General features: G+C 48.9%; 1 protein-coding gene across 1 annotated transcript; it reads left to right on the top strand.

Annotated features, from left to right (window-relative positions):
* Positions 1 to 2383: 2383 nt before the first annotated feature.
* Neurog3 (neurogenin 3) lies at positions 2384 to 3866 on the top strand. The gene has a single exon (NM_021700.2). It carries the CDS (start codon positions 2834 to 2836, stop codon positions 3476 to 3478), a length of 645 nt encoding a protein of 214 aa, NP_067732.1. The 5' UTR covers positions 2384 to 2833; the 3' UTR covers positions 3479 to 3866.
* The last annotated feature ends 21747 nt before the right edge of the window (positions 3867 to 25613 follow it).

Here is a 25613-nt window from a genome sequence, read left to right on the forward strand (position 1 = left end):
AAAATGGTCTCTGCCTACTAGAAACTTCTGCTAGAGCCCCCAGAATTCTTTCTGGCTCGGGAAGTTCTGCGTTCTAGCCAAATCACATTAGATTCCTGGGGCAGGACCCAGCCATTTCAAGTCAAGGGGCAGACGAGAGCCACAAATGTAGGCTGCTCTTCTGAGACCCAGGTTACAGTCCCTTACAACCTGAGTCTCCCCCCACCCCCTCCCGAGCCTGGTTGGTTTTTAGAGCCCTGGGGATAACTTTTCAATCACTTTCCCAGGTTCTCCTTTTCAGAGAAATAATTCAAGCAAGGCTGTGGTCTGGGACAGAAAGCAGAAAGGTCTAGCATGTCTGATGCTGGCTTACTCTGGCTAGGAGGGCAAGTCATTATTCTTTCCCAAGCTGATCCTTCCAGTTTTCAAAGATTCAGAACGGCCTCTGTTCTCTGCATCTTAGGGTCTCTCATTCTCCCTCACATCACACCAAATCACGCTGTCTGAAGGGAATCTAGGTCTCAGAGACTTAGGCTCTGAATTCTTCATAGTTCTGATAGGATTTGCCCTGTGACCTTGGGCAAGTCACTTCCTTCTGGGGACTCAGCTTTTTCATCTATAAAAAGGGCCTTAAGTCTCCATTCCTGGGACCAGAAGATACGCTTGAAGCAAGGCATGACCTAAAGGAAGACCTACTAGCAGGAGATAGAACTGGAGGACCCAGCTCATAGGAGCCTTGCTTCCAGATCCAATTTTTCTGCAGTGGGAAAGTAATTCCCTCCTCACTCAGGATCATTTGGAAATCCGTAGAGATAGTGCCAACTGTCCCCACCCAATCCTACAAACCCCTCCTGCTGAGAACCAAGCAAACCATCCTCTGCACAGGGGAGTTTTGTACTGCTCCCCCCTCTCCCCTGCAGTCCAGGCAGCCAGTGGCCATCATAGAGTCAAGCCACACACCTACCTCGACCCTGACTTTATGCCCTTAGTCTCCCAGCCAGGGCATGGACCCTTCTACTTCTACAATATCGGTGAGCTTCAGAGTTGGAGAATATACTAGAAAACATTCTGTCTTTGTGGAATCTTTAACTCACAGCCAGAGCTTCCTCATATGCACATCCTGACTAGAAAGCAAAAGGGGGGGGAGGAAGAGAGAAAGGGAGAGGGAGAGGGAGAGGGAGGGGGGAGGGAGGGAGGGAGAGAGAGAGAGAGAGAGAGAGAGAGAGAGAGAGAGAGAGAGAAAGAGAGAGAGGACCCCGCTCGGGCGGAAGCCACAACCCCTCACCCTGAGTGACCGGAAACAGAAGACCGGGGGGGGGGGGTGACCGAGGCGGGGACAAGAGGGGCGGGTCTGCAGAGAAGAAAGGACAGACAGCGTCTTACAGGAAAGATTTTCAGATAGCTTTAAGAAGGACAAACCAGAAGGCCTGGGCTCACCCACAGTTCGGGAGTGATGGGGGCCTGGGGGGAAGAGGCGGGAGGGGGTACTAGGTGAAGCTCTCTGGTCTGTAATTGGACCAGAGGACTAAAGGGGGCAGAAAGTAGATCCTCTTTTCTCCCAGGGCCTGCACACCGAGGCATTGAAAAGACAAAAAGGCTAACTGAGAACAAGTCCCTCCTTGACCTCTTCGTATCACCTGCCTCTCGGGTCAGGCCCTCCTGATAATGTCCGTGGTGGGGCGGGGCGGGGCGGGATAGGATGTCCCCTCTGCACTCCCTCTACAATCATCCTCGCCTCCGGATTGGAACCCAATGTCTCGGATGAGGACTGTGGTGGGGGTTTGCAAGGTCTGGTCTGGGGGTTGGGGAGCGGGGGTTGGATCTCAAGGTGTTGTTGGACCTGGACACCACTAAGCGATGGTTTCTGAGTAAAAAGGACTTGAGCAGGGACCTTCTCTGGTCACTCTGCCTTCTGACCCAGGATGGAGAGAGTCTGTGAAACGTGGTTGCACACACATTTCCTAACTCAACCCATAGTGAAGAGCTGGATAGCACTTAGAACTAATGGCCGCTCCTCCCAGATGCCCGCCCCCCAAGATACTTGACTCCTAGATCCGCTGGTTGATTTAGGCAAGCTGCTTCCCTCTCTGAGCCAAAAGTCCCCAAGTGTACCCAAACGTCCCTACAGGCACCCCCAAACCTCCTTTATGCTACCAAGTGAGGGTCTGGACAGATGCCAAAGAGAAAGAGGAAAAAGCAAGGTTCCCCGCGGCCAGCTCCGAGCCAGACGGGACTCTTCTGGCTGGGCGAGGCTCTTTGAGGAACCGAGAGTTGCTGGGACAGAGCCCGCGATGGGGGAGGAGGGGGGGTGGAACAAACAGAGCGCTGCTCCCCTCCCCCGACCCCTGCCCTTTGTCCGGAATCCAGCTGTGCTCCGCGGGTGGGGGGGGGGGAGGAGCGGGCTCGCGTGGCGCAGTCCCTGGGCCCCCGTTGCTGATTGGCCCGTGGCACAGGCAGCAGCCCGGCAGGCACGCTCCTGGTCCGGGCAGAGCAGATAAAGCGTGCCAGGGGACACACGATTAGCAGCTCAGAAATCCCTCTGGGTCTCACCACTGCACAGAGGCCGAGGACCCCCTCCGAGCTTCTTTGCTGCCTCCAGACGCAATTTACTCCAGGCGAGGGCGCCTGCAGCTCAGCAAAACTTCGAAGCGAGCAGAGGGGTTCAGCTATCCACCGCTGCTTGACTCTGACCAACCCGCAGCTCTCTGTTCTTTTGAGCCCGGAGAACTAGGTAACATTTAGGAACCTCCAAAGGGTAGAAGAGGGGAGTGGGTGGGCGTACTCTAGTCCCGCGTGGAGTGACCTCTAAGTCAGAGACTGTCACACCCCCCTTCCATTTTTTCCCAACCTCAGGATGGCGCCTCATCCCTTGGATGCGCCCACCATCCAAGTGTCCCAAGAGACCCAGCAACCCTTTCCCGGAGCCTCGGACCACGAAGTGCTCAGTTCCAATTCCACCCCACCTAGCCCCACTCTCGTACCGAGGGACTGCTCCGAAGCAGAAGCAGGTGACTGCCGAGGGACATCGAGGAAGCTCCGTGCGCGGCGCGGAGGGCGCAACAGGCCCAAGAGCGAGTTGGCACTGAGCAAGCAGCGACGAAGCCGGCGCAAGAAGGCCAACGACCGGGAGCGCAACCGCATGCACAACCTTAACTCCGCGCTGGATGCGCTGCGCGGTGTCCTGCCCACCTTCCCGGATGACGCCAAACTTACAAAGATCGAGACCCTGCGCTTCGCCCACAACTACATTTGGGCACTGACTCAGACGCTGCGCATAGCGGACCACAGCTTCTACGGCCCCGAGCCCCCTGTGCCCTGTGGGGAGCTGGGAAGCCCGGGAGGGGGCTCCAGCGGCGACTGGGGCTCTATCTACTCCCCAGTTTCCCAAGCTGGTAGCCTGAGCCCCACAGCCTCATTGGAGGAGTTCCCTGGCCTGCAGGTGCCCAGCTCCCCATCCTGTCTGCTCCCGGGCACCCTGGTGTTCTCAGACTTCTTGTGAAGGGCCCAAACAGGCCCTGGGCGGTGGGCGCTGGCAGAAAGGGAGGGAGTCAGAGCTGTCTGAAATGGAAGGTAGTGGAGGCACTCGAGCATCTCGCCCCTTCTGGCTTTCATTAGTCAGGTCCCTGATTTAACCAGGATTCGCACAGTTCCTTGCTGCTGTGCGTGCACAAAGGACATTGCAGGCTGATCTCCTCTTAACCCTCCTCAGTGTGGCCACCTCAAACTCCCGCTCCAAGCAGAGGAGAGCCGTAGCACTAAATAGTTGGGAGACTCCCATACTTCCTGGTGACTCCGCCCTCTTTCAAATCTGCGGGCCTCCAACCACCGCTTTCTCCAGAGTGACCTAATCCAGTGTTGCGTCTTACCTCACTGGCTCTTGTTCCATAAACGATGCTCAACCTCTTTACTGCCCATTAAGTCCAGGCTTTCCCAGCTTCTCCATTCTGCCTTAATCCACGAAGGTGACCTTCTGCCTTCTTCTGCACTTTGCGAGTCGGTACCCTCCCTCCCCCGAGGGGAGAACGGGCGGTGGACCGGAAAGCCCTAGTTTATGACTAGAGCATCTCTCCAGTTTGTCTCCCACGTCTGAAGTGTGAGCCTTGGGGACAGGTTCCTGAAGCACTGCGTGTCTCCCTAAAAAGGAAAAAAGAAAAAGAAATCAGTTTGTAAATGAATGAATTTTGAAATGAATTTTGTTATGGTAAATTATATGACTCCTGCCTCCGTTTTCCACACTGGTATTTATTGTTGCTATTTCGTGGTAGGAGAGTTTATATTTTGTACATAAGAGTATCAAGGATTGGTGATTGAGATTTTGAGCTAACGAATAAAAGATGAATGATGGAAATTCGGCAAGGTGACTCCACTGTGCTGAGAGAAAGGGGAAGTTGGGGGGAGGGTGATAACCACTGCTGGGACAAATAGGGTAATTCTATTCCCAGATGGATTGAAGTGAGGATGTTCTAGGGAGTCTGAGGTCTCTGCCTTGGGTGCTGGGCTGGAGGTGGGGCAGACTGTTTGCAGAGACTAGGAAGTCTTGTATGAAGTTTAGAGTTTATGCAGTTTAGAGGAAAGGCAAATCTCTTAACTGGGACTAGTGACTTTATAACCCCTACAGACACACTCACACACAGTCACACACACACACACACACACACACACACACACACACACACCTGCTTGGATTTAGAACTCCATTGCCCATAGGAAAAGAAGTTACAATAGGAGTCCCTGGAAACACCACCCCCAGGGATCCCGCCCCTAAGGCATTGATTTAGACACTCAGCATGACTCTTCCCCTAAGGCACATTTTGCTCACCAGGCTCTAGAAAGCCATCTTCTCAAACAGTTTAGCCTAGAAGGTAGAGGGTTTAGCTGGGATCTCTATACACCTAGAAACCTATGCTCTGTACTGAAAGTGTATCTGCTCACAAAGGGACCTGGCTTTGCAGCCCAGTGAGCTCTCTAGCTTTCTGGGTGGCCAGAGACTGGCTCACTGTAACACTGGAAGCCAGCTGTCCAGAAGTAGCTAGGGGAGAACTAGGCATGGAACTGATTGTCCAGAGAAGCTGCACTGAGCTATTAGAGAACTGCACAGCTTGTCTCTGAGGCCAAGATACTGGAGAGCAGATACCCAGGGACCAACCCAAAGGAGGAAGAAAAAGAAGCGAATCCACCCAGGTAGGCTGCAGCCAGCGAGTGATCTGTGTGTAGGTTGCCTCTGGGCTGGAGCTTACAGGTGGCAATTTCTCAGGCTCTGATGCTAATGCCTCTGGCGTCTTTCTCTTCTATGCCCTCCCCCCTCTATCTGAACATTTCTCTATTCCCAAGTCCCTAAAGGAAGCTCAGGAGAGCTGTCTTCCTTATCAAGGATAGGAGTTGCCAGGGGCGGGAATGGGACACTGCAAACAAGCACATGAACAGAGCGTTGTTTCGGTTGGTGGCTTTAATCTGGGAGGGGGAGATTAATGGGTTATTGGAAACCTCGACAACAGCCAACTTTCCACCTGGGGCACTGCCCGGGGGCAGGTGTCACTAGCTCTGTGCTGTACACAGATCAAGCCTGCCTGCTATGTGTTAGGCACTGGGGGGAGGGGTATAGGCAAATCTTTGAAAAGCAGGACTGTTCCCAGCCTTCTGGGACCGTAGCATGCAGGGAGACAAAATCACTTAAGACCAAAGTAACATTGTTGCTACATGAGAATGAGCCACAGATGGAGAGTAAGATTGCTACCTGGGTTTGGAGGGCAGAAGGCTTGCCCTAGGATGTCCTTGGGAGGTGAAACTCAACATACAGAGAATTCCTGAAGCAGAAAGATCACTTTTACTGTACCAGACTGTAAAAAGTAGTGTGTCTCTGGGGGTGGGGGGAGCTCCTTTGGTACAAGTGACTTATCTGAAACTAGATGGGGTCTGGACAATGGAGAAGCCTGAGAAGCACCCACTGTCCACTCTCTCAGATTTCCCAAGCACTGGCTAGGGGATGTAGGTGAACACACAGACTCATCCTCTGACCCGAGGATATCATGTACAATTTAACCCGCCTGGCTCAGCTGTTAACTAGGGTTGGGGGTGGATCTGACCCCAGCGTCATTTGAACTGTTCTCCAAGTCAGGAGGAGCAGATGAAAGTTTAGGGTTTGATTTGAATTCTTGCAAAATTTTAGGGTTCCATGCCTTGGCTCTGCCTGTGCTTCTTGGAAATATGGGTGACTCCAACTACAGCCACAACACCCCCCTGCCTCTCAGCAGTCTGGACATCTGATGTTTTACAGCCTCTAAAGCTCAGTGTATCTGCTGGGAGCTCCTCTAGCTGGCCTCTGGTTGGTCCTGTGATCTGGGGTCACCCAGCTCCCAGAGACCCTGATAAGATTCCAAGTCCTGTCAGGAAAAGTGAAACTTCCTCTTCTCTGTTTTTTTTTTGTTTGTTTGTTTGTTTTTGTTTTTTTGTTTTGTTTTGTTTTGTTTTGGTTTGGTTTGGTTTGGTTTTTTGTCAGAGCTCACTCCTAGCTCCCAGAAGAACAGCGCTTGAATCTTGGGCTCAACCCCCACCCCAACCCCTTCAGCACACACAAGCAGGTAGATTTATGGTGCCCTGCCCCCATCCCCCTCCCCCCACCCCAGCCGGCCTTGGTTGGAGCACAAAGCCACCCAGAGCTGTTGGAATGCTAATGTCTGGGAGTCAGGCCACTGGGTTGGCACAAAAGCAGGCAGGACTGAGAGCACCCCACCCTTTTGGGCTTCGTTGCTGTGTGACCTTGGACAAGTCGACAAGCCTCAGCTAAATGGAAATGAGAGACAGTTTCTAAAAACTAGGGAATGAGTACCCACTCGATTTCTGGTAACCTAAGAGAAGGCTATGCTTACAAAGAATGAAGTTGCAGCTCCCAGTACCCCACCTACACTTCTACCAGAAATGATGCAAGGGAAAACAAACAAACAAAACAAAACACAAACAAACAAACAAACAAAAATTCTTAAGTCCCCAGCACCAAGGATAGTGTGGAAAGACATGGGGTAGGGTAGTTTTACAGAATAAATTCCAAACAAATCTAATTACACTTACGAGATTTTTCTCTTGAGTTTCCTCTCCCCGCTATACCCCAACTTCAAAATTCTGGCCAACAAGTGCTCAAGGCAAAAACAGGAGCTAGCATTTGCTGACCGCCTGCCCCAAGTTCAAGGAGCCAGATGCAGGGATGGGTTGTAGATGAGTTGAGGCTGGGCACCCATCTCAGATGCCCTCTTAATGCCAATGTGCAGGGTAAGATGAGCGTCCTCACTCACATGCACATGGATGCCAGAAGGCTCATTGTCATCCAGTGACCATGGGAGAAACCAGACCTGGAATCCCGACTCTAGTGTAGTGATTCAGTACCCTTCACTCTCTGCCCTTAGACAGAAGAGATGGGAGTTGGGGGAGCATCAGTTGGGCATCTTTAAGTCCAGCTACTTCCCCAGGGTTCCAGCAAGACCTAGAGGCTCCCTTGTGCATCACTCCACCTGACTTCTAGGGCTCCTGGTCCACTTCTAGGTCCTGACCATTATCTCTGTGTCAGAGCTGCCTGGCCTAAGACGGATTGTTGTACCATCACTGCCTAGCTAATTTTCCTTAGCGACTCCTTAGCTCTTGAAGCCGTAAGCGTGGCCCTGACCATGGTGCTGAAACAGCCGTGTTGTCCTAGCGCAAAAGATGCTCCTGGACATGTCCTGCTCTCAGTACAGAAAACTGCCTGCCTACTCACTTCGATCCATGCATCCAGGATGGATTCCTTGGGACATAGGACTACCAAGTTCCCACTAGTGGGTAAGTATGGGTCTTCATTGCTGCCTGCCTGAATGTCCTAGCAAAACTCTCTCTCTCTCTCTCTCTCTCTCTCTCTCTCTCTCTCTCTCTCTAAGGACCTGAGTAAAAGGAAGACTTCCAAATGCAAAGGTAGAATGCCAGGGAGGTGACTAGCTTTAGACACAGAAACACAAGTTCAAATCCTGATGCTGCCACTAATTTGCCGTTTTGTGTTAAACCCCTCCTCGTTTTCTTAAAGTCTATTTTCCTCACTCATGAAGTGGAGACAATGACTCATGCCACATAACTGGGCTACTGAGCATTCCTGGTGGGCAGCTCTGCTGTGTAACTGTTCATGAACTCCTTCCGTCTTTATCTTCCATCAGTTCCTAGGTCCTTGCCAACCAAAAGACATCGCTACATCATCATGGGTCCTGACACTAGGAAGAGAAATAAAGTACAGACCGGACTCACCCACAGTTTTCAAGGTTCAACCCTGGAGCATCACAGAACACTTAGCTCAACCCACTAGGAGACCATGACAAAGTTTGACCTAGATGAATGGGAGATAGGAGTTGGCTTGAAGAATTGGAGAGCCGATTCTGGATTGCGGTCAAGACTGAGTTGGTGGTATTTGTTATTTCGTATTGGATTTATCATCCTAGACTGTGTCTACTTGTGACCAGAGAGCTAACACTTATCAGTTTAAAAATGTACAATGAAGTTGGGGATTTAGCTCAGTGGTAGAGTGCTTGCCTAGCAAGCGCAAGGCCCTGGGTTCGGTCCTCAGCTCCGGAAAAATAAATAAATAAATAAAAGAATTAAAAAAAAAAGGGGGGGTTGGGGATTTAGCTCAGTGGTAGAGCGCTTGCCTAGGAAGCGCAAGGCCCTGGGTTCGGTCCCCAGCTCCGGAAAAAAAAAATGTACAATGAACATTATTGCTAACCCAAGATAGTTAAAATTCTATACCCTTTGATTAACATCTTCCTCTCTCCTTTTCATTTTAGTATTTTAATATTTTTATGGTTGTTTCGCCTGCGTGTGTATATGCGTACCATATGCATGTCTGGGATCCATGTAGTCCAGAAGAGAATGGACTCCAGGATGAATTAACAGGACTTGCAGACAGTTGTGAGCCACCCTGGTGGTGTTGGGAATCAAACTTGGATTCTCTGGAAAAGCAGTCAATGCTCTCAACGGCCGAGCCATCTCTCCATCTCATCCCTCACTCTCTTTTCACAGTACCTTGCCTTCACACCCAGAAATACTGACCTGTCGGAGTTTCCCTTGGCCACACACGGACACTCATTCTGTGCTTTCCCCCTAGTGTTTTCCGCGTACCCAAATCCTGTCTCCTTTCCCCATTTTTCAAGCCTCCAGCATGGAAACTTTATCCGTATTGTTTTCTCCCCTTGATTCATACTTCTAGTGAGTGAATATCCACCAGTATGTACATACACGGAACACTGTGATCTAAATATAGATTATAGCAGCAATAAAGCTAATTAACACACCCTCACTTTATGCACTTATCATTTCTTTCTATTACACTTACTTATTTGGGTGGGTAGGGAAGTGCACACGTGCCATAGCACAGTAGATGTCAGCGGGCAGCTTGTAGAAGCCAGTTCTCTCCTTCCACCACGTGGGTCACAGCAATCATGCTTGGAGGCAAGCACCTTTACCTGCTGAATGGTCTCCCTGGCCCTATACTGTATGTGCAATGTGCATGCATGTATGTGACTTAGAACACTAAAGACCTGTTGGGGAATGTACAATGTGTTATCAATCACAGGGGGACAGTTGGGGCCATCCCGACAGCGTGCTCTCTCGTGGAAACTAATTTCCAATCAAATTGAAGCTGCACATCAAGAACTTCCCATGATCCTGCTTCCTTCCCCCTTTCTTTGGTCCCCGCCTCTCTATTCTCTGTTTCTTTGAGATGGGATATTTTAGTTCTGCAGATGAGCAAGGTCACAGTTTTTTCTGTGCCTGGCCCATCTTACCCAGTATCACAGTCTTCTGCACCACCTGTGTCACTGTATAGTATTCCGCTGTGAGCAGGGGCCACATTTTCTGTATTCATTCATCAGTTGGTAAGCACCTGATTTCAGATCCCAGATATCGGAGTGGAAGTGCAAGCATGTTCTCCTCTATACACCAATTCTAATTCCAGAAGTGGCTTGCTGGCTCTGTTGTGTTTAGAAATGTCTAGCTGTCACCCACTGGCTGGCGCATGAATATTGGTGAGTGTCTGTTGAGTAAAGAGAGGTTGATTCATGCATAGACTGTGCAGACTCATATTTTCTTATGTGTCAGAATAAACAATGTTTTAGTTAGGGTTGAAGAGACACCATGACCAAGGCAACTCTTATAAAGAACAACATTTAATTGGGGCTGGTTTACAGTTTTAGAGGTTTAGTCCATTATCATCAAGGCAGGAAGCATGGCAGTGTCCAGGCAGATGTGGTGCTGGGGAAGGAGCTGAGAGCTCTATGTCTTGATCTGAAGGCAGCCAGGAAGGAAATGACTTTCACCGCCCCCCCAAACAGTGACACACTTCCCCCAACAAGGCCACACCTCCTAATAGCGCCACTCCTTGGATCAAGCACATTCCACTCCCTGGCCTCCATAGGCTTGTTCAAATACATGAGTCTATGGGGGAAGGGAGGTCATACCTAAGAGTCCAACTTCAATAATCCATAGTTTATCACAGTCTCAACAATGTTTAAAGGTTCAAAGTTCAAAGTCTTTTCTGAGATTCAAGCAACCTCTTCACTCTAATCCTCTATAAGATCAAAATCAAAAAAGCATATCACATACTTCTAACATAATCACGATGGCCCAGGATATACATTACCATTCCAAAACATCCTAGTGAAAGAAATACTAGACCAAAGCAAGACCAAAAACCAGCTGGTCAAGCTCCAAACTCTGCATCTCCATGTCTGATGTCCAACTCCTTTCAGCTTTGTTGAATGCAACAAACTTCTTTCTTTCTCCTAGGCTGGTTCCACTTCCCGTTAGCAGATTTCCACAGCAGATGTCTCACAGCTCTGACATCTGGAAGATCTTGGGGTCCCCAAGGCATCTTCAACTTTACAGCTTCTTGTTTCAATGTCTGGGATCCACACATAATCTTCTGGGCTCCTCCAAAGGGCGTGGGTTGCATCTCCAGAGCTCTGCCCTCCATAGCACTCTAGGCTCTGATTGACTCCATTCTACTGCTGCTGCTGTTCTTGAAGTTATCCCATGGTACTGGCATCTCCAAAATGCTGGGGTCTTCCACCTCAACTAGGCTTCACCAATGGCCTCTCCTAGGTTCTCGTCATGGTGCCAAGCCTCAACTTCTTTGCATGATCCCTTCAGTCCTGGTCTGTCAACTGCAAATATGGATACATTTTCACCAATAGCCTTTCCTGGCCTCTCATAGTACCTGCTCTCCATGACCCCTTCATTCCTTCAAACCAGTACCACCCGGGTGACTCTTACACACTACCAAGTCCAGCTGCACCACAAGTTACAACCTTCGCTATCTCTGCAACACAGCTTCTTCGTGCTCTCAGAAAACGCTTCTTAGAAGATTTCACCTCAGTGATGCTGGTCTCCTCTTCATCACCACTAATTTATTGGCTCCAGCTAACAAACATCGACTGTTTCAGTAACCCCTTTCTATTTTCGACTCTAAAGCCAGAGCCACATGACCAAAGCTGCCACGTTCTGTTGCTTGCTAGGGCCGGAACATGGCTCCCTTGTTCTATTACATTATCACCAGCTTTCTGTTTCCCAACTCCTTTACTCCCTCAACTTGGCTGTCCTGGAACTTGCTCTGTAACCTGACCTCAAACTCAAAGATCTACAAACCTCACTCTCTGGAGTCCTGGGATTAAAGATGTGTATCACCACCCCTGAACCTAAGCTTTTCTCTACTTGGAACTTGTTCTGGACCAGGATGGCCTTGAACTCAAAGATCTGTTTGCCTCTGTCTCCTGGAATTAAAGGCGTGTACCACCTTGCCTGGACCTAAGCTTTTCAGGTATGCTAATCCCCAAGATCCAGATCAAAAGCTTGTGTCTTGCACAAAATCTCCTGGAAATCTGGATCACAGGTGTGCCCTCTATTTCTGGGTTGTAGTTCATTTCAGATAAAAAGCCCAAATGAAAACAAGAACCAGGTAACAATAATGCCTAACATGATATAACTACCTCTTGTTCCACTGCAGAAACATAAGCAATAAACCTAACTAGATAAGATCCTGCCCCTGGGTCACCATTCCCTTAATTTTATTTAATATCCTTGAACACAAGATTTAACTCTAATCTGCCTTCCGGCGCCCGTCTACTCTTTGATACACACGTTCTATATTTCTCCTTTTAAAGCTTGCTACACTTGATCAAAATGCTCTTACTGACAGTAAACCAGAGGACAAAGTCAATGCTGGGCTTTTTTGAGACTTCTTTTGTCAACACAAACAATCTGAATCTCTTCACATCAGCCTCAGGGAGACTCTTCCGACGAGGGCAAAAGAGCAGCCACATTTTTTTCATGAAAGCATCACAAGGGCACTCTCCAGAGTTCAAACAACCCTCAGCCCCAATATCTTCCATATTCCTACTAGGATGATGCATTAAGTCCCACTTAAAGCAGCCCATGACTTTCCAAATCCAAAGTCCCCGAATCCACATTCCTTTAAACACGGTCGGGCCTATCACAGCAATACCCCAATCCCTGCCTTGTACCAACTTCTTAGTTTGGATGGATGTCCATTACTGTGAAGAGACACATGACCAAGGCAACTCTTATAAAGAACACTTTTTTTTAAAGATTTATTTATTTATTTATTCTATATAAGTACACTGTAGCTGTCTTCAGACACACCAGAAGAGGGCATCGGATCCCATTACAGATGGTTGTGAGCCACCATGTGGGTGCTGGGATTTGAACTCAGGACCTCTGGAAGAGCAGTCAGTGCTCTTAACCACTGAGCCATCTCTCCAGCCCCCTATAAAGAACACTTAACTGGGCCCGGCTTACAGTTTTAGAGGTTCAGTCCATTATCATCATGACAGGAAACAGCAGGCAGCAGCAGGCAGGCAGGCAGGTGGGCAGAGTGCTGGAGGAGATGAGAATTCGGCATCTTGTTCTGAAGGCAACCGGGAGAAGACAGTCTTCAGCGAGGAGGAGGGTCTCAGACTCCACCCCCACCATAACACACCTCCTCTAGCAAGGCCACACCTCCTAATAGTGCCCCTCCCTGGGCCAAGCATACTCAAGCCACAACAACCAATATTGGCAGTTCGAGGACTGATTTTCAAAGAAACCTCATATAACTCAGTAAACCTGCATTTACATAATGGCCGGGCTGTTTCTGACCGCAACAGCAGCCATGCCGGTGGCCCTGGAGCTGATTCCTCCTGAGACCATTTCAGTGAGCCAATGGGAAGAGACAGGGCCTAGCAACGATCTCATCTCTGATACTTCACAATCCTATCCATGGACAAGTCACTTCGCTGCTCCAGGCTTCCGGTTTGTCAACTACAAATGCTAGGATAATGTGGCAAAAGGGTACGTTGGCAGGTTGGGGTCAAAGTGGGCTAAGAGATTGTCACACAACAGATCTAACCAAGAGGTTTATTAGGGAGGATGAGTGAAAAACTGTCTGGGAGTGAGAACATGAGACAGACAGACAGACAGACAGACAGACAGACAGACAGACAGGGAGACAGGGAGACAGGGAGACAGGGAGACAGACAGGGAGGCAGGGGGGCAGGGAGGCAGAGAAAATGAACGAGACACAGAGTGATCTGGAGAGACGGGAACCTTTTAAAGGGGTCCCATGTAGCTGTGCAACACTTAGAGGAACTGATTCCCACCTGGTGACGAAGGTGATGATGTAAGCCGAGTCGCTAAAACGCTGTAAGTCACCTGATTTATAGCAATAAAGATGGAGAAAACCACAGCTGCTCCTGGAGTAGAAGACAATGTTCACACACTTCCTGTAATGGTGAGACTTGGGGAGTTCCTTAGGGTGCCTCCCTCGCCTCATCTTATTCCTATAGACAACTAGCAGAGAAAGCATGGGCACACACACACACACACACACACACACACACACACACACAGGCACATGCATGACAATCCACACGTGACAACCCATCACCTTTGTAACATTCAATTCACCAGGAACAAACTCATGGCATCATGTCTGCAGCAGTGGGGATTAAGACGAAGGGATGTGGACCTGGAGGCAGAAGTCCCTGGGGCAATCATAGAGGTGTGTATCCCTTTCAAGGTAACTGAAATCTTGGGTACGTAGAATCTTGGTTTTGGAGACCCAAAAGATGACTCAGCAGGTAAGAAAACTGCAGGGTAGGCTTCGCAACCTGACTTCCCTCACACCCTCATGTATCACTTAATTGTCTATGGCTGTGATAAAGACCATGGCCAGAAGCAACTGGTTTACACGGGTTTATTTGGTTTACACTTCCCATGACAGTCCAGTCTATCATAGACTTACCTACAGGTCACTCTTACAGAGGAGGAATTTCACAATTAAGATCGCCTCTTCCCAGGTGAGTCTCGTGTTGTGTCAAGTTAATGGAAACCAACCCGGGTATCACGAAGAGATGAAAGGGTACCATTGGCTTTCCCACAGTGTCCTCTCACCTTCCCATGTGCTCATACATACACCTGTGCGCGCGCGCACACACACACACACACACACACACACACACACACACACACACAGTCTCTTTGGGACAAGCATACTAGAGCTTGCACAAAGGAAGCCCAGGTATTTTCTTTGCCTCCCAAGGCTGGAGCAGGTGTCTCCTTGTCCCCAGTGCATTAGGCTAAGTTCTATAGAAGGCCCAGAACACGCTGCCTCACTGAATACTTATCTGAAACACACACACACACACACACACACACACACACACATACACACACACACACACACCGATGCACTGATCAGGAACATCCATCCATTCACAGCTTTCACAGACCTCCCTGCCCCCTACTCCTGAGGCAGAGATTTAAGATGTCTGGGGCCTGGACACAACACCCACTGAAGAAAATTTACTGCCCCTGGAGAGCCAAGGCCTGACTGGGGGTCTTGAATGCATCTTTTTCCCCTTTTGCCTTTGCTTTATTAGGTCATTGCTTGAATTGGTTGCCATGGTTTGGGCAAACCCATGGCGACTCTATAATGAAGCCTGAAAGACTTGGACCCCATTTATCATCCTTAGTGTTTGGGAGGCCCAGAGCCTCATTTGCCTGCCCCTGGACCTGGACACCACTCTTCTGCCTGCTCCCCCCACTCCCGGGCCCCTTTTGAATGAGGAATGAACAGGTGGCGACTTGGAAGAAGGGAGGAGGAGACCCACACAGGTGGAATGAGAAGCACACTGTGAAGTCACACACTTGGACATGCATACCACACACACACACACACACACACACACACACACACACACACACACCAGGAGTCTGCACACAGACCAAACACATATGCGTCTCTGCCAGACATTTTCTTTCTAGGGAGTAAGAGACAAAAACATACAAGGAGTTTGTAACTTCTTTTAGAAATATGGGGACCCGTGTCCTGGGAGGTCAAGGTGTTGTCACGTACTCTGTATACTCCAGGAATGGTCTGAGCAGCACGGCAGAACCACAATGAGTTGGGGCAGATGGGACCTGAGCCAGTGTGGAAACGGAGACACAGAGAGGTTCGGTAACACATTCCCAATCACCCAGGGCTAGGCAGCTAGGATAAGCCCATCCGATTTATGCTGGAAAATGTCTAGAGAGGAGCTTTGTGAACTCTCTCAGACCCATTGCTCAGATTCAGGAATTATCATCACAGAGTCCATTACAGCAGACACACGTCCCTGCCCACTCCCCTCAACACTTCTCCGTGGGTTACACTGAAGCAACCCAGGAACCATGCAGTTCCAACAGAGCATCCTTCATTGCTGTTCCCCACCCCCACCCTGACTCAGTGTGAATCTCGTAATAACAGTACAGTAGTTGATAGTCTTGGCTGTGAAGACGAAGGTCTAGGTTTCTAATTTAAGCTCCTCCTTTCCCCAGTGTGGTGTTGGACCCACCCAAAGGTCTGAGCAGGTCAATGAGGGATGAAAGGGAACAGTGTTGACCTCTTGCAGCCTCATTGTCAGAATTAATTGCACAAGGACAGCATCTAACACGAGCCAGCACCTGTGCAGACACCTAAGGCTTCTGTGACTTCCACTCTGGGGATCACTCTGCCATCCCTAGATGCTGTTGTCCCGACAAGAGGTCAGCTTTATAGCTATTTCCCTATTTTAAAAAATATTGTGGTGTGTGTGTGTGTGCGTGTGTGTGCACGTGTGTTTATGTACATATCTCTGTGTATGTGTACATGTGTCTGTAGGTATCTGCGTGTGTCTCTTTGAGTGTGTCACATGAGCGCAGGTGCCTACAGCTACCAGAATAAGGTCCTGGATCCCCTAGAGCTAGAATCACAGGCAACTGCGAGCTGTCCAGTGAGGACGCTGGCACCCAAACTCAGACCCTCTGAAGAGCAGGAAGAGGTTTTAATGGCAGAGCTATTTCTCCAGTCCTAGAAAGTCAGCCCTTGGCCTTGTGGCCAGGTGATCTGGTATACGTCCCTGGGACAATAGCAAGTGTCCTCTTGCTACTCCATCTGATGCTCTGTTCTCAGCAGCGAGCTTGACACCAAGTGCTGGCATCCCCCAGCCTCAGCTCCCACAACCGTGCTTAGTGCTGCCTCCCAAATCTCCCAGTAGCCTTAATCGGGTCTGCTTCCTCCTTTTGCATCTTGGGTTTTGTAGCCTCTTCACTTGATCCCACTTGTGAGCATCATGTGTGTGAGTGTGAGTGTGTGTGTGTGTGTGTGTGTGTGTGTGCGCGCGCGCGCGCGCGCGCATGTGCGTGCGCACGTGTGCACTCAATTCTCTCCGTGAGCTCCATCCCATTCTTGAGCTTGTGCTCAGCCATTCAGAGAGATACCAGGAGGGCTGGAGAGATGGTTCAGTGGTTAAGAGCCCTGCCTGCTCTTCCAGAGGTCCTGAGTTCAAATCCCAGCAACCACATGGTGGCTCACAACCATCTGTAATGGGATCTGATGTCATCTTCTGGTGTGTCTGAAGAGAGCAACAGTGTACTCATATACATGAAGTAAATAAAATAAATCTTTAAGCGAGATACCAGGACACCGTGACCTGGCCCCCTGTGGCTCCTGATTGACTGACAGAAGCGGAAAGAAGATTGCTTCCTGGGTAGAATATTGAGGTGCTGCATTTTCCTGGCAAGCATTCTACAACATGAGGATGTGCTGGTAGGATGTGCTCTGTGCAGGTTGCAGCTCAGGGAAGGTGGGTAGCATGTCTAGGTCCCTTGTACATGTGAGACCTGATCTCACATGGCTGGCCTGTTTCATGGGACTCTTGTTTGTCCCAGGAGCCTGGAGGCAGAGGTAGTTAGGAAGGGTTCTGGCTAAAGGACTTGCTTCAGAATGCTTCTGGCTGAAGGGCATAGTCTCCCTCCAAAACACTCATTTTTTTTTTTAAAATATTTTTAATGGCAACTCATTAAACTATGTCTAACTCATTGTTGCTGGGATGCGCTATTATGACTCACTGTTACTGGTATATACTGTATCTGATTGTTACTAGTGTACACTGTATCTGACTTATTGTTACTGGTGTACACTGTATCTGACTCACTGTTACTGGGGTATACTCTATCTGACTCACCGTTGCTGGGGTATACTGTATCTGACTCATTGTTACTGGTATACTCTATCTTACTCACTGTTGCTGAGGTATACTCTATCTGACTCACTGTTGCTGGGGTATACCATATTCGAGGCAGTCCTAGTGTCTCCCTAAGTATTAGTCTATGAGTGAGAATTAACGTTTCTCTTCTGCAGATGAAGCAGAGGCAGGGAGCAGTTAAGTACAGTAGCATGTTCCTGGGTGCCCAGTGAGAAGTGGCCTTGGCCAGAGTGCACAGAGAAGAGACACTGTATGTTCATGTACATCACTTAGACCTACAAGCTAAAAGTCCTGAGTGAGGAGAGGCAGGGAGAGGCTGGAGGGCATGGGAGTCTCAAGAAGTTTGCCTAACTAACTCAAAGCCGCCTCAATTCATCTCTTTGCAGCTCATCCCTCCCTCAACCTGAAGAAACAGCCCAGGCATCTGTTACCCCACAGATACATTAGTATCTATTTTCAGATTAAAAACTCTTTTTGGAGACACTATCTCATATAGCCCAGGCTAGCCTCCTAACTCGTCAGGTTGCTGAGGATGACTGAACTTCTGATCCTCCCACCCCTGCCACCTAATCCTGGGATTACAGGGGTACACCAACACACCCGTTTTTGTGTGATGCTGGGGACAGAACTTAGGGCTTTATATTTGCTAAGGAATCTGTCACCTGAGCTACAATTCCTAGCCCCATAGGACATAAAAATGTAAGCACAAGCCGCCAGCCCGTTGTCACATCTGACAAGCAATCCAGTAATAACTCCCTTCTTATTCCCACCACGCGCCACCTTAGGCTGCGGTCATCTTCGTTTTTCTGGGAGTTCTGACATTGGTACTATAAGTCCCCTATACCAGGCAAAGATGGATGGTTGGTCACCCCACAAGGAGCCAGAAACCTGGAGCCCACCCTAGGCTTCCCTGCCCCTCCTAGCTCCAGTGTGGGGTCCACTGAGAGAAGAGGGAGCCTACCATTGAATTTCAAGGACTCTTGAAATGCCAAATAATTTACCGAAACCTTTGAGGGGCCCTGGCATGCCCAGCTCAGCAAGGAGAGCCCCAAACACCCCCCCTCCCACCCCCACCGCCAGCCGCCAACACCGCTGGTGTATCAGGGTCTTTTCACACCCAGGAGGCCAGATTCAGTGGACTCCTCCCTCTGGCTTTGGCCCTCTCCAGATCTAATGACAATCCAAAGAGTTCCTGATAGGGTTTTAAAAGATGCTCCCCCATTCACTGTCCACCAAGCATGAAAATCCAGCTCATTTGTGTCCATTCTTCATCCCAAAGGCCTAGCCAGCCCAGGGCCTGCAGCTCCGATCTTGTCAGTCAGCCTTTCAGTTGCTTTTGTTGGCTTCGCCCTTTATTTCATTATTCTGTCTCCTCAACACACCCTCCTCTCCTCGCTCCTTGCTCCATCCCTGTCCTCCTCTGCCCCCACCCCCAGGACTTCCCCAGTCCCCCTTCGCACATACAAAGCAGTTAGGCCAGTCTGGGAATTTCTATACAGACCCAGGGCTCCCACCCCACCCCACCTCTTTTCACCCCTTGCCTTTTAGAATGTAGCAAAAAAAGTCAGCAGTGGCTAAAAAGGACTCAGGACCTCATCTCAAAACAGCCTCATGGCCTGGCTGGAAATGGCCTTGGGGAATCTTAAGAGTCCCCCACTGTAGACTTCAGGGATGTGCAAAGTGAAGGTCGGGAAGGGGGAAGGGACTGGCCAAAGGTAACCACAGAGTTAGCGGCATAGCAGGGTTCAGAGCTAAGTCAGTGGTCGCTCAGCCTAGACCCGCTGCAGAGAATCCTTGAGTCTGCCCTCTCTGACCTGTGTGATAGGAGCATGGTAGTCAGTCATGAGTCTGAGATAGATTGGCATTCTCCTCACTTGGCCCAGAAGTTCCTGTGGAGCCCGCTCCACCTCTCCCACACTGTCTTCTCCACTGACTATGGAGAAGTCAAAGATCCACCCTTGCCAACTCTTCCTCCAGTACAGCACACAGAGCAGAAGCTCGTGTCTTCCCTAGTACAGAGGGTTTCAAAGCCACTTCCTTTCTGTTGTAGACTGTGGTGGTCGAGGGTAGAGCATCTGGGGGGCGAATGGGCAGACAATTCTGCCTCTATCTGCTTGTTGGTCTCAGGTAATCACTATTAGCACAATGCCATTGTGAGACACCGACACAACCGTCACACAACGAATGTGTCTGAATGTGGAGTGCATACTATACAGCCATCCCTCAGTCTTCTCCAGAGCTCCAGGGGACTGACCCCAGAACTCCCTGGATTCCAAACTCCAAAGACAATCAAGTCCCTCATATAAAGATTGACATGTCGTGGTGATCTTGAAAAAATGCACTAGGGAGAGGGCTCGGTCATTAAAGTACTTTTAGGGCAACCGGGTGGACCAACCAGTGTGAATGCATGCACCTATGCCGTTAGTGCCAGAGCTGTGGGGTGGGCAGAGACAGGAGGATCCCCACAGCTTGAGAGGGATAACATTAGAAATGTAAATATATAAAATATCCAATACAAAAAAGATTTTTTAAAAAAGAGTTCTTCTGAGGCTAGAAAGATAGTGTATAACTTTGCTATGCTGGAGAAGATACAGGCAGGATTCTCCCTTTGGAGGGAGCCCTACCTGCTGCATCCTTGGTGTCAAGCTCTGGCCTTGGGATTATGAGGGAATCAATCTCTATTACCTTAGGCACCGAGCACGCGGTAGGCTGAGTTGCAATAGCAGCTCTAGGAAGCTACTGGATGTTTTCAAACGTCATTCTGAACCCCTTACACCCACCTTGTGTGAGCTGTCTGGTGTGCAGCAAGTAACAGAAGCTCGGCAGGTATCGGGTCCCCATGCCTACCCAGTTGCCTTGATGATAGAAAGCCACTGAACACATAACTCTGGTCCCATTCCCTACACTCTTGGTCCTCTGGAGATGCACTAATACGTCTACCACATGGCCCTGACTGTGGCAGGGACTGCATTCTCTGTGGTCCTGGATGGGAATCAGCTACTCTTTCCCACCTAGATGTTGCTATTCACTCATGGTCTGGGAATGCTAACCCACGCTTACTGGGATTGGTGTGGAGAGAGGTGCGTAGCTGGAACGAGAGCCCAGGGGCTTCTCCTGTTAATGCTGTGTGAGCTTGAGTTTTGGTTTCTGCCATCAGGATGTTGTCAAGGGATGGGGTGGAAAGAGGCTTCCTCTAGTGAGGAAGGGGCAGAGACCCTGGAGCCCAGACAACGGGATGGACTCAGCACAGGGCTCAGAGCCACAAGAGTCTATAAATGGCTCCTGTACTGTTGGACGAGAGCAGGGACCCAAGCTTGATTATATGTGTCATGGGGGCCTGCCTCTGGGCTTGGGAGAGGAGTCAGTTTCTAGAATGACTGAAGTGGCCCAATCCAGGCTAGGGGACAAGTCCGAGAAGGCTGCTTTTAAAGAGTCGACCCGGGCTGGAGAGATGGCTCAGCGGTTAAGAGCACCGACTGCTCTTCCAGAGGTCCTGAGTTCAAATCCCAGCAACCACATGGTGGCTCACAACCATCTGTAATGATATCTGATGCCCTCTTCTGGTGTGTCTGAAGGCAGCTACAGTGTACTCATATATAATAAATAAATAAAATATTGAAATGTAAATAAAAAATATGCAATAAAAATTAAAAAAATCGGGCTGGAGAGATGGCTCAGAGATTAAGAGCACTGTCTGCTCTTCCAGAGGTCCTGAGTTCAATTCCCAGCAACCACATGGTGGCTTGCAACCATCTATAATCAGACCTGGTGCCCTCTTCTGGCCTTCAGGTGTACATGCAGGCAGAAAGCTGTATAATGTATACATAATAAATAAATGTTTAAAAAAAAATTAAAAAAATCTTTAAAGAGTCGACCCTTTGAAGGTAAGAAGAGCAGAGTCGCATGGCAACATGAACAGATAATTTGAGCTAGAAGCTGGTCGGCTCCCAGCTCAGCACTGGAAACAGCAGGTAGTTCACCTCCCAAGCTCTTGTACAGTTGTATGCAGAAGAGGAAAACCAAACCCCAGTGTCCTTTGGCCTAAATGTGCTTAGTCCATTTTACCTTTTACACACAAACGTCTTTCAACCTCACTGAGACACAGATCAGCTGACCTGTCTTGTCTTTTGCTGTTCTGGAGAGACAGTGTCTCATGTAACCCAGGCTGGCCTTGAACCTCTGCTCTTTCTGCCTCTGTTGTCCAAGTGCTGTGGTTACTTGCCTGTATCACCACAGTCGCCTTTTAACTTGTCATTTTCGAAAAAGTTTCTTTAGTTTCATCTTATGCGTGAGGGTGTTCTGCCTAAGTGTTCACCTGTGCACCACATGCATGTCTGGCGCCCATGGAGGCCAGAAGAAAGGGTCAGATCCTCTGGAACTGGGGTTACAGACAGTTGTGAGCTGCCATGTGGGTGCAAGGGCAGAAAATGCTCTTAACCACTGAACCACCTCTCCAGCCTTTAGCTTTTCATTTTAATCGCAAAGGTCATTGTGTCTACTTTCCCATCAATAAAATGTATGATAGGCTTTCGAAGGCCCGAGTTCCAACCACAGACTGGAAACATTCAAAAAATAGTCAATTGCCTCTTTGCAGATCCTGGAGGGATTTTGGGAGGTGGGGGGGCATTATCGCTCCCTAAACAATACAAGATGAGAACTATTATTAGTATGTATATAGTATTAATATTCCTTCCTACTTTCCGGAGCGCTTTCTCTTAATAAATTTCCTGTATAAATCTATGCTCGCTCTGGGTTAGAGCTATTTATGTAGCGACTACGCAGTGTGGAGTATCACGTCATCTAGAGATGGTTTAGGACACATCACCTCACCTTATATCAGGGACTCAGGCTGGTCCCTCAGAGAAGCCCCAGCATCCATCCCTGCTACACACCAAGAGATGGCCACGTCTGGTTGCCTGTCCCCCTGGGTTGAGGGGAGGTAAGGAGGTACTGCAGATTATGTTGAGTACCAGGTCTGAGTGTAGTTCATTGATGATGGCCACAAGACGAAAACCTGGCTTGCTGGGCATGGCGGTGCACATCTGTAGTCACAGAACTTGAGAGGCAGAGGCAGGAAAGTCTCTGGGAGTTTGAGGCTAGCCCGGTCTACGTGGTAAGTTCAGGCCAGCAAGGTGAGATTCTACGTGGTGAGATTCTGTCTTGAAATTTAAAAAGCAGAAGGCTTCTTTTGTCAGCTCTCCTTTCTGGAGACTGAGGCTGGAGCAGGGCAGTAGGGAGCTGGAGGCAGGAAGAGAACTGCCTGCTGGTATCTCCTCATCCATCAGCACTGACAGTTCCAGGCCCCCCACGAGGGCTGGGACTCTAGCTGCTGGGTAACAGCAGGCACTGAACGCCAGTTCCTCCCCGGGCCTCACGCTTCCCTCCTAGGTCAATAGACAGAAGGGGCTCTGTCAACCAGGTTAGGACAGGAAAGATTAATGGAGCAGGTGCAGGTCAGGGTAGGACAACCACCTGGTCTGAAAAGGTCCCTCCTAGAGACTGAGTGCCTGACCCAAGCCAAGAACCAGACCAGAGAGCCTCCAGCTGGTCTTGGTCTTGGCAGAGATGGGCTCACCTGGCCACACCCAGTCAGGTCTGGCTACACCTGGCCTCTCATAGGGAACCTCAGAGAACTCCCTGCAACACCCAACTTTAAAATAAACACCTTTCTTGGGTTTCGTTGTTTTGTTTTGTTTTCAACGGCTCGAGTAACTCACCACTGACAAGTAAGATTTTTGGTTTTGTTTGAGACAGGGTCTATGAAGCTCAAGTTGGCCTAGAAGCTGCCATCCTCCTGTCTCAGCCTTCCAAGTGCTGGGCTAATCAGCTTTGCAAGAACAGTTACAATCACCCAGTGAAGTCACCACTCCTATCCAGGGGATGTCTAACTGTCAGCAGCAGTGCAGTAAAAGACACAGACCGCCACTGTTGGTGGCCTTCTCTTTTAGGACCTCCACTCGAGTAAAGCTAGACCCCTGACGCTGCAGCAGAAAAGGGTTTCATGGATTGGAGGGATGGCTCAGTGGCTAGAGCTCAGACTGTTCTTGTAGAGGACCCAAGTGCAGTTCCCAGTACCCATGTCAAGCAGTTCACAACTGCCTGTAGCTCCAGCTGCAGGGAGAACATGGTGGCTCTGGCCTCCTCAGGCACCTGCACACACAGGCACATACAAACAAACATGTACATAATCAAAATAACAAAATTACTGGGTGTGGTGGTTCATGCCTTTAATTCTGGCAGAGGCAGGCAGATGTTTATGAGTCCAGGCCATCCTGGTCTACAGAGAGAATTCCAGGCCAGACAGAGATACATAGTAACACCCTGTCTAAATAAATAAAAAATAAATATGTTTAACAAATCTTAAAGAATTCCAGGAAAAGATAGTATGAAGCAAAGATGGAGTTTATTAAAATGAGATTATTTTTACATGAATGGGTCTTATGTCTGTGTACCATGTGCACACCTGGTGCCCTCAGAGGCCAGATGAGGGCATCGAGTCCTCTGGAACTGGAGTTATAGATGGTTGTAAGCTGCCCTGTGGGTATCGAACCCAGGTCCTCTGGAAGTGTAGGCAATGCTCTGTTCACAGAGAAATCTCTCCAGCTCCTAAAAAGAGATTTTTTTTTTTGGTTTTTTTTTTTTTCGGAGCTGGGGACCGAACCCAGGGCCTTGCGCTTCCCAGGCAAGCGCTCTACCACTGAGCTAAATCCCCAACCCCTAAAAAGAGATTTTTAAAAATAGATTTATGCACAGAGGTTGATAGAAAGACAGACGGGTGCTCAAGGGAAGAATAAGACACAACTAAGAGTATAAGTGTGGGTGGGCTTCCCAGCAGTCTCCTTGTTTTCACATTAGCTGTGTACCTGTGTGTGTGTATAGATGTGTATTCGTGTGTATTTGTATGTGTGGATGTTTGTATATGTGTGTGTATATATGTGTATTTGTGTGTATATGTTTGTATATGTATGTGTGTATTTGTGTGCCTGTATAAGTGTGTATTTGTCTGTATATGTATGTATGTTTGTATATGTGTTTATGTGTGTACGTGTGTATTTGTGTGTATTGTATATGTATATGTGTGCATATGCATGTATATATGTATGTATTTGTGTGTATATGTATGTGAGTATGTGTGTATATGTGTGCATGCATGTGTGTATTTGTGTGTGTATGTATATGTGTGTATATGTGTGTATGTGTGTATATGTGTGTAATGTATGTGTGTATTTGTGTGTATGTGTATGTATATGTGTGTAATGTATGTGTGTATATGTGTATTTGTGTGCATATGTGTGTATATGTGTGTATGTGTGTACATGTATGTGTGTATTTGTGTGTATGTTTGTGTATATGTGTGTATGTATGTGTATTTATGTATGCATGTATATGTATTTGTGTATATGTGTATATTTGTATACATGTATGTGTGTGTGTATGTGTGTGTGTGTGTGTGTGTGTGTATGATTTTGTAGGTTCAGAAGTTACCTTCAAAGGGTTGATAAGGAGTTAAATGCTGTCACTGGTGATTTCTGGGATGCACTGGGCAGGGCTATAAAATAAAGTAACGTCCAGATCAGGAGGATCATCTCTGTGTTGTGAGCAAAAGCTGGCAGCCTTGTCTGTGAGGTACTCACCACATACCTGGAAGAGGTGTGAAGCCTCCCTCAGGACCTCATTCAGGGCCTTAGACCCAGTTTATTACTTTTTCAGCAATATTATCCGAAGCCAACTCTATACAAAAGGCACGTCTCCTCAGCAGGCCAGGCACTCTTCCCATGGGCATGAGGATTCAGTTTGGATCCCATGAAAGCCAACTGTGTGTGGCAGCCCACCTGGAACCAATCACATAGAGGCCAAGATGGGAAATCCCTGGACCGAGGCAGTTAGCCAGAGCTGAAATGGTGAGCCCTGAGTTCAGTAAGAGACCCTGCCTTGGGATCTAATGTGGAGAGAGATTGAGGGAGTCAGCTGGCCATCATCAGCCTCAAACCTCCATGTAGTCCAAGATGATCTCGAGCGTCTGATCCTCCTGCCTGTGCCTCTCAGTGCTGGGGTGGATTATGGGTGTCA

Source organism: Rattus norvegicus, chromosome 20, assembly GCF_021556685.1.
Source record: "Rattus norvegicus strain SHRSP/BbbUtx chromosome 20, alternate assembly SHRSP_T2T, whole genome shotgun sequence".
Classification (NCBI taxonomy): Eukaryota; Metazoa; Chordata; class Mammalia; order Rodentia; family Muridae; genus Rattus; species Rattus norvegicus.

Bases quoted from the DNA above. Each gene is read 5' to 3' on its own strand.
- Neurog3 (NM_021700.2), top strand. From the start codon at position 2,834: ATGGCGCCTCATCCCTTGGATGCGCCCACCATCCAAGTGTCCCAAGAG.